This window comes from Hyla sarda, chromosome 5 (assembly GCF_029499605.1).
Source record: "Hyla sarda isolate aHylSar1 chromosome 5, aHylSar1.hap1, whole genome shotgun sequence".
Classification (NCBI taxonomy): Eukaryota; Metazoa; Chordata; class Amphibia; order Anura; family Hylidae; genus Hyla; species Hyla sarda.
In genome coordinates this window covers 650139-660500 of record NC_079193.1, presented here as the reverse complement: position 1 = coordinate 660500, position 10362 = coordinate 650139, and the positions used below count along the sequence as shown (strand labels likewise).

General features: G+C 51.7%; 1 protein-coding gene across 1 annotated transcript in view; it reads right to left on the bottom strand.

The window, feature by feature from the left end:
- Positions 1–5431: 5431 nt before the first annotated feature.
- OBSCN (obscurin, cytoskeletal calmodulin and titin-interacting RhoGEF) overlaps positions 5432–10362 on the bottom strand; it is a 577179-nt gene continuing 572248 nt past the window's right edge. Inside the window, 4 exon segments of the mRNA XM_056518694.1 lie at positions 5432–6196; positions 6443–6580; positions 7146–7221; positions 8530–8753. Of these exon segments, the coding sequence (XP_056374669.1) occupies positions 6034–6196; positions 6443–6580; positions 7146–7221; positions 8530–8753 (601 nt within the window). The 3' untranslated portion in view covers positions 5432–6033.

Sequence of the window (10362 nt, the reverse complement as noted above, 5' to 3'; positions counted from 1 at the left end):
ACAGCATGAGTGTCACAGAGGCAGAGACTGCAGCATCACCCCCTCCTCCCTTACAGCATGAGTGTCACACAGGTACAGAGACTGCATCACCCCCTCCTCCCTATCACAGCATGAGTGTCACACAGGCAGAGACTGCAGCATCACCCCTTCCTCCCTTACAGCATGAGTGTCACACAGGCAAAGACTGCAGCATCACCCCCTCCTCCCTTACATCATGAGTGTCACACAGGTACAGAGACTGCAGCATCACCCCCTCCTCCCTTACATCATGAGTGTCACACAGGTCCAGGGACTGCAGCATCACCCCCTCCTCCCTCTCACAGCATGAGTGTCACACAGGCAGAGACTGCAGCATCACCCCCTCCTCCCTCTCACAGCACGAGTGTCACACAGGTACAGAGACTGCATCACCCCCTCCTCCCTCTCACAGCATGAGTGTCACAGAGGCAGAGACTGCAGCATCACCCCCTCCTGCCTTACAGCATGAGTGTAACACAGGTACAGAGACTGCATCACCCCCTCCTCCCTATCACAGCATGAGTGTCACACAGGCAGAGACTGCAGCATCACCCCCTCCTCCCTCTCACAGCATGAGTGTCACACAGGCAGAGACTGCAGCATCACCCCCTCCTCCCTCTCACAGCATGAGTGTCACACAGGCACAGAGACTGCATCACCCCCCTCCTCCCTCTCACAGCATGAGTGTCACACAGGTACAGAGACTGCAGCATCACCCCCTCCTCCCTTACATCATGAGTGTCACACAGGTACAGAGACTGCAGCATCACCCCCTCCTCCCTTACATCATGAGTGTCACACAGGTCCAGGGACTGCAGCATCACCCCCTCCTCCCTCTCACAGCATGAGTGTCACACAGGTACAGAGACTGCAGCATCACCCCCTCCTCCCTTACATCATGAGTGTCACACAGGTACAGAGACTGCAGCATCACCCCCTCCTCCCTTACATCATGAGTGTCACACAGGTCCAGGGACTGCAGCATCACCCCCTCCTCCCTTACAGCATGAGTGTCACACAGGTACAGAGACCGCATCACTCCCTCCTCCCTATCACAGCATGAGTGTCACACAGGTACAGAGACTGCAGCATCACCCCCTCCTCCCTTACAGCATGAGTGTCACACAGGCAGAGACTGCAGCATCACCCCCTCCTCCCTCTCACAGCATGAGTGTCACACAGGCAGAGACTGCAGCATCACCCCCTCCTCCCTCTCACAGCATGAGTGTCACACAGGCACAGAGACTGCATCACCCCCCCTCCTCCCTCTCACAGCATGAGTGTCACACAGGTACAGAGACTGCAGCATCACCCCCTCCTCCCTTACAGCATGAGTGTCACAAAGGGAACAGAGACTGCATCACCCCCTCCTCCCTATCACAGCATGAGTGTCACACAGGCAGAGACTGCAGCATCACCCCCTCCTCCCTTACAGCATGAGTGTCACACAGGCAGAGACTGCAGCATCACCCCCTCCTCCCTTACAACATGAGTGTCACACAGGTACAGAGACTGCAGCATCACCCCCTCCTCCCTTACATCATGAGTGTCACACAGGTCCAGGGACTGCAGCATCACCCCCCTCCTCCCTCTCACAGCATGAGTGTCACAGAGGCAGAGACTGCAGCATCACCCCCTCCTCCCTTACAGCATGAGTGTAACACAGGTACAGAGACTGCATCACCCCCTCCCTATCACAGCATGAGTGTCACACAGGCAGAGACTGCAGCATCACCCCCTCCTCCCTCTCACAGCATGAGTGTCACACAGGCAGAGACTGCAGCATCACCCCCTCCTCCCTCTCACAGCATGAGTGTCACACAGGCACAGAGACTGCATCACCCCCCTCCTCCCTCTCACAGCATGAGTGTCACAGGTACAGAGACTGCAGCATCACCCCCTCCTCCCTTACATCATGAGTGTCACACAGGTACAGAGACTGCAGCATCACCCCCTCCTCCCTTACATCATGAGTGTCACACAGGTACAGAGACTGCAGCATCACCCCCTCCTCCCTTACATCATGAGTGTCACACAGGTCCAGGGACTGCAGCATCACCCCCTCCTCCCTCTCACAGCATGAGTGTCACACAGGTACAGAGACTGCAGCATCACCCCCTCCTCCCTTACATCATGAGTGTCACACAGATCCAGGGACTGCAGCATCACCCCCTCCTCCCTTACAGCATGAGTGTCACACAGGTACAGAGACTGCATCACTCCCTCCTCCCTATCACAGCATGAGTGTCACACAGGTACAGAGACTGCAGCATCACCCCCTCCTCCCTTACAGCATGAGTGTCACACAGGCAGAGACTGCAGCATCACCCCCTCCTCCCTCTCACAGCATGAGTGTCACACAGGTTCAGAGACTGCATCACCCCCCTCCTCCCTCTCACAGCATGAGTGTCACACAGGCAGAGACTGCAGCATCACCTCCTCCTCCCTCTCACAGCATGAGTGTCACACAGGCACAGAGACTGCATCACCCCCCTCCTCCCTCTCACAGCATGAGTGTCACACAGGTACAGAGACTGCAGCATCACCCCCTCCTCCCTTACATCATGAGTGTCACACAGGTCCAGGGACTGCAGCATCACCCCCTCCTCCCTCTCATAGCATGAGTGTCACGCAGGCAGAGACTGCAGCATCACCCCCTCCTCCCTCTCACAGCATGAGTGTCACACAGGTACAGAGACTGCATCACCCCCCTCCTCCCTCTCACAGCATGAGTGTCACACAGGCAGAGACTGCAGCATCACCCCCTCCTCCCTCTCACAGCATGAGTGTCACACAGGCACAGAGACTGCATCACCCCCCTCCTCCCTCTCACAGCATGAGTGTCACACAGGTACAGAGACTGCAGCATCACCCCCTCCTCCCTTACATCATGAGTGTCACACAGGTCCAGGGACTGCAGCATCACCCCCTCCTCCCTCTCATAGCATGAGTGTCACGCTGGCAGAGACTGCAGCATCACCACCTCCTCCCTCTCACAGCATGAGTGTCACAGGTACAGAGACTGCATCACCCCCTCCTCCCTCTCACAGCATGAGTGTCACAGAGGCAGAGTTTGCAGCATCACCCCCTCCTCCCTTACAGCATGAGTGTCACACAGGTACAGAGACTGCATCACCCCCTCCTCCCTATCACAGCATGAGTGTCACACAGACAGAGACTGCAGCATCACCCCCTCCTCCCTTACAGCATGAGTGTCACACAGGCAGAGACTGCAGCATCACCCCCTCCTCCCTCTCACAGCATGAGTGTCACACAGGTACAGAGACTGCATCACCCCCTCCTCCCTCTCACAGCATAAGTGTCACAGGCAGAGACTGCAGCATCACCCCCTCCTCCCTTACAGCATGAGTGTCACACAGGTACAGAGACTGCATCACCCCCTCCTCCCTATCACAGCATGAGTGTCACACAGGCAGAGACTGCAGCATCACCCCCTCCTCCCTTACAGCATGAGTGTCACACAGGCAGAGACTGCAGCATCACCCCCTCCTCCCTCTCACAGCATGAGTGTCACACAGGCAGAGACTGCAGCATCACCCCCTCCTCCCTCTCACAGCATGAGTGTCACACAGGTACAGAGACTGCAGCATCATCCCCTCCTCCCTTACAGCATGAGTGTCACACAGGCAGAGACTGCAGCATCACCCCCTCCTCCCTCTTACAGCATGAGTGTCACACAGGCAGAGACTGCAGCATCACCCCCTCCTCCCTCTCACAGCATGAGTGTCACACAGGCACAGAGACTGCATCACCCCCCTCCTCCCTCTCACAGCATGAGTGTCACACAGGTCCAGGGACTGCAGCATCACCCCCTCCTCCCTCTCACAGCATGAGTGTCACACAGGCACAGAGACTGCATCACCCCCCTCCTCCCTCTCACAGCATGAGTTTCACACAGGTACAGAGACTGCAGCATCACCCCCTCCTCCCTTACAGCATGAGTGTCACACAGGCAGAGACTGCAGCATCACCCCCTCCTCCCTCTCACAGCATGAGTGTCACACAGGCAGAGACTGCAGCATCACCCCCTCCTCCCTCTCACAGCATGAGTGTCACACAGGCAGAGAGTGTGGAATCGCCCCCTCCTCCCTCTCATAGCATGAGTGTCACACAGGCACAGAGACTGCATCACCCCCCTCCTCCCTCTCACAGCATGAGTGTCACACAGGCAGAGACTGCAGCATCACCCCCTCCTCCCTCTCACAGCATGAGTGTCACACAGGTCCAGAGACTGCAACATCACCCCCTCCTCCCTCTCACAGCATGAGTGTCACACAGGTACAGAGACTGCAGCATCATCCCCTCCTCCCTTACAGCATGAGTGTCACACAGGCAGAGACTGCAGCATCACCCCCTCCTCCCTCTTACAGCATGAGTGTCACACAGGCAGAGACTGCAGCATCACCCCCTCCTCCCTCTCACAGCATGAGTGTCACACAGGCACAGAGACTGCATCACCCCCCTCCTCCCTCTCACAGCATGAGTGTCACACAGGTCCAGGGACTGCAGCATCACCCCCTCCTCCCTCTCACAGCATGAGTGTCACACAGGCACAGAGACTGCATCACCCCCCTCCTCCCTCTCACAGCATGAGTTTCACACAGGTACAGAGACTGCAGCATCACCCCCTCCTCCCTTACAGCATGAGTGTCACACAGGCAGAGACTGCAGCATCACCCCCTCCTCCCTCTCACAGCATGAGTGTCACTCAGGCAGAGACTGCAGCATCACCCCCCCCCCCCCTACCTCTCACAGCATGAGTGTCACACAGGCACAGAGACTGCAGCATCACCCCCTCCTCCCTTACAGCATGAGTGTCACACAGGCAGAGACTGCAGCATCACCCCCTCCTCCCTCTCACAGCATGAGTGTCACACAGGTACAGAGACTGCAGCATCACCCCTCCTCCCTCTCACAGCATGAGTGTCACACAGGTACAGAGACTGCAACATCACCCCCCTCCTCCCTCTCACAGCATGAGTGTCACACAGGCACAGATACTGCATCACCCCCCTCCTCCCTCTCACAGCATGAGTGTCACACAGGCAGAGACTGCAGCATCACCCCTTCCTCCCTCTCACAGCATAAGTGTCACACAGTTACAGAGACTGCAGCATCACCCCCTCTTCCCTCTCACAGCATGAGTGTCACACAGGTCCAGAGACTGCAACATCACCCCCTCCTCCCTTACAGCATGAGTGTCACACAGGCAGAGACTGCAGCATCACCCCCTCCTCCCTCTCACAGCATGAGTGTCACACAGGTACAGAGACTGCAGCATCACCCCCTCCTCCCTCTCGCACAGACGCTTTATACTTCAGGCAGCTGGAGGTGGTCACTTTCTTCTCGTCCGATTCTCCTTCATATGTGACTGATGAACAACAAATTACTTCTCAAAACTTTATTGAAAAAAGATCAAACAGACAAATCTGACAACAGTAAAGAGATTATAAACGTGACTCCACATGACCAGAGGTAAAAATCTGTTCCCTTAACTCCGAATAAAGACGCAGATTAACCCTGACGCAGCTGCTGAGAACAGCGCAGTCCTTAAGTCTGTGGTGGGCGGAGCCTGAATTGACCCTTTCAGCCCCCCACAGTTATAATAAGATCCACGGAGCGGTCAGGATGTGCGCCATGTTTTCAGCTTGTTAGTAAATGTTTACATAGAAACCCAACACGGTAAATGTTACATCCTAACGTCTACGTGATACAAAGAGGATATGGAGGCTGAAGAGTGGGCGGTCCCAGCACTCCGGGCCGGGGTCCTGATGGCCACCATGGAAGAGACTGGGGCGGAGCTGAGACTGGTCCCGCCCCTGCAGAGCCCCCCTACTAACAGGCACTGCAATGTTATCAAACTAGTAAGGGGTTAATGGAGAGAAGGGGTCCAGGTAATGGCAGGACCTTCTGTCCCCAGATATGGCCTTGTGGGGGCGCTGTATACACAATCTATTGTGCTCTTCGATCCTCCTAGGAGACTTTGGGGGAGGGTCATTGGCTTTTCTGCGTCACCGCCGCCTCCCGTTTCCTCCGCTCATGAAGAAAGCTTCTTAGTTTTGCGCAGTCAAAAAGAACCGGAGGCTCCTCCGACGTGGCCAGTCCGGCCTCCTGCAGCCACGGCATCTTCAGACAGTCCGAGGCAGAGGGGCGCCCCCTGCAGGTGACAAACAGGAAAAAATATGGGGTGGATGTAGATACTGATGAAACCAAAAACACAGAGAAATGAGATCTCCGACCATCATGGGTCCTATCTAAGGGGGGACACAAAATATTGAGAGCCCGTCCGGTGCCATCTCTGCTAGCCCTCAGTATAGGGGGCACCATGTGAACCATTGTGAGGTTTATTACAGCTATGGGCAGCAGGGGGAGCCACTGAGCCCAGGGGATGGGGGGCACATACCAGGGATTGGCCCATAACGTGCTCTGCAGAAAACGCACAGCTCCTCCAGACAGTCCGGCGTAACAGCGACTAAATCTGACCACACCCTTCTTTATGTCCAGCTCCGCCTCATGGCTAAAGGGGAGATCCGCACTCAACCTGCAGGACGGGAGAAGAGTGAGCGCAAAAAATCATAAAGTGACCACAGAGATCCTAGTACTGATCCAGTCATGTCACCCCCGAGCTGCACTCACTATTCTGCTGTTACATCATGTCTTATGTCCCAGTCACTTCTAGAGCTGCACTCACTGTTCTGCTGTTACATCATGCCTTATGTCCCACTCCCTTCTAGAGCTGCACTCACTATTCTGCTGTTACATCATGTCTTATGTCCCAGTCACCCCCAGAGCTGCACTAACTATTCTGCTGTTACATCATGTCTTATGTCCCAGTCACTTCTTGAGCTGCACTCACTGTTCTGCTGTTACATTATGCCTTACCCCAAATCACTGCCAGAGCTGTACTCACTATTCTCCTGTAATGTCTGATCCTCCAGAGCTGCACTTGCTATTCTGCTGTTAGATCTTGTTTTAGCCTCCAGAGCTGCACTCACTATTCTGCTGTTACATTATGCACTCACTATTCACTGCTCACTGGTGTCCCCTGCTGGTTTAACGTCTGTACTGTACTGTGGCACACCCGGTCATTATTGGACATTACTCACATGATAAACGCGGTGATCCCGACCGCCCAGATATCGGTGGGTGGAGCCGCCCCCTGACCTTCCAATAACTCCGGAGCTGAGGAAAAGAAACGGCAACATCACATGATAACCAAGAGAGCGGAAAATCTGTATCTGACCCTAAAGCTCATCCAGACATAGGCCTAACTCCAATCCTGACTAATCCAACCAAAACCCCCCTAGAATGAGCCGGACCACTGATCCCACCCTAATATGAGCCGGACCACTGATCCCACCCTAATGTGAGCCGGACCACTGATCCCACCCTAATGTGAGCCGGACCACTGATCCCACCCTAATGTGAGCCGGACCACTGATCCCACCCTAATATAAACTGGACTACCGATCCCATCCTAATATAAGCCGGACCACTGATCCCACCCTAATATGAGCCGGACCACTGATCCCACCCTAATGTGAGCCGGACCACTGATCCCACCCTAATATGAGCCGGACCACTGATCCCACCCTAATATGAGCCGGACCACTGATCCCACCCTAATGTGAGCCGGACCACTGATCCCACCCTAATATGAGCCGGACCACTGATCCCACCCTAATATGAGCCGGACCACTGATCCCACCCTAATGTGAGCCGGACCACTGATCCCACCCTAATGTGAGCCGGACCACTGATCCCACCCTAATGTGAGCCGGACCACTGATCCCACCCTAATATGAGCCGACCACTGATCCCACCCTAATATGAGCCGACCACTGATCCCACCCTAATATGAGCCGACCACTGATCCCACCCTAATATGAGCCGGACCACTGATCCCACCGTAATATGAGCTGGACCACTGATCTCACCCTAATATGAGCCGGACCACCGATCCCACCCTAATATGAGCCGGACCACCGATCCCACCCTAATATGAGCCGGACCACTGATCCCACCCTAATATGAGCCGACCACTGATCCCACCCTAATATGAGCCGACCACTGATCCCACCCTAATATGAGCCGACCACTGATCCCACCGTAATATGAGCTGGACCACTGATCCCACCCTAATGTGAGCCGGACCACTGATCCCACCCTAATATGAGCCGGACCACTGATCCCACCCTAATATGAGCCGGACCACTGATCCCACCTTAATATGAGCCGGACCACTGATCCCACCGTAATATGAGCCGGACCACTGATCCCACCCTAATATAAGCCGACCACTGATCCCACCCTAATATGAGCCGGACCACTGATCCCACCGTAATATGAGCCGGATACATCTTGGGGGGTGATTTAGTTAAATACAATGTTATAATAACGGAATACACCTATAAACCTAACAAAACCTCTGCATGACCCCTGACCTCATCCCCTAGCCCTGACGCCTGGTCCGCCATGTTGTGGTATTACCCATGGTCTCGGGGAAGTCTGTGTATCTCTGGGGGGCGATGACTTTATCGGGGAAGTAGTACTGTGCATTCCCGAAGTCCAGGATCTTCAGCAGCTTGTGCTCCGTGATGATGATGTTCTCCGACCTCAGGTCCAGGTGCAGGATCTGTTTGTCGTGTAGGAATTCCACCGCACTGAGGACCTGCCAGAGGTAATCCCGCACCTCCAGCTCCGAATACGAGGGCCTGAGAGGGGGAGACGTCATCACACATCATCCATCACCAGGGACAACACATCATCCATCACCAGGGACAACACATCATCCATCACCAGGGACAACACATCATCCATCACCAGAGACAACACATCATCAGAGAACCCATCATCCATATCATATGTATAATATGTATGATATATAGGTGTGATATGTATAATATGTATGATATATAGGTGTGATATGTATGATATATCTAGGTGTGATATGTATGATATATAGGTGTGATATGTATGATATATCTAGGTGTGATATGTATGATATATCGGTGTGATATGTATGATATGTATGATATATCTAGGTGCGATATGTATGATATGTATAATATGTATGATATATAGGTGTGATATGTATGATATGTATAATGTATGATATGTATAATATGTATGATATATAGGTGTGATATGTATGATATGTATAATATGCATGATATATAGGTGTGTTATGTATGATATGTATAATATGTATGATATATAGGTGTGATATGTATGATATATAGGTGTGATATGTATGATATATAGGTGTGATATGTATAATAGGTGTGATATGTGTGATATGTATGATATATAGGTGTGATATGTATGATATATAGGTGTGATATGTATGATATGTAGGTGTGATATGTGTGATATGTATGATATACAGGTGTGATATGTATGATATATAGGTGTGATATGTATAATAGGTGTGATATGTGTGATATGTATGATATATAGGTGTGATATGTATGATATATAGGTGTGATATGTATGATATGTAGGTGTGATATGTGTGATATGTATGATATACAGGTGTGATATGTATGATATATAGGTGTATATGTATGATATATAGGTGGATATGTATGATATATAGGTGTGATATGTAAGATATATAGGTGTGATGTGTATGATATATAGGTGTGATATGTATAATAGGTGTGATATGTGTGATATGTATGATATATAGGTGTGATATGTATGATATATAGGTGTGATATGTGTGATATGTATGATATACAGGTGTGATATGTATGATATATAGGTGTGATATGTATAATAGGTGTGATATGTGTGATATGTATGATATATAGGTGTGATATGTATGATATATAGGTGTGATATGTATGATATGTAGGTGTGATATGTGTGATATGTATGATATACAGGTGTGATATGTATGATATATAGGTGTGATATGTATGATATATAGGTGGATATGTATGATATATAGGTGGATATGTATGATATATAGGTGTGATATGTATGATATATAGGTGTGATATATAGGTGTGATATGTAAGATATATAGGTGTGATATGTATAATATTTGTGGTCGTTGCTACATGACTGAAATGCGTACAACCCTAATACTAACCTAACAACCAACTGTAACCAATAATCTATCAACCTCAACTAAGCAGTTTGGAGTGTGCCATAACTGCGGCGTAAAGAATATGCCTGGAAAAGAGGGCAAAACCCTGTGGTAAGTGTGATGGAAAGAAAAGAAGGGGGGGTGGGTGGGAGCAAAGAACCCACGGTGTCATTGAAGGGAGGAGAGCCGTGAGTTTTATAGTCATCCCGCTCCTCCCACAATTACAG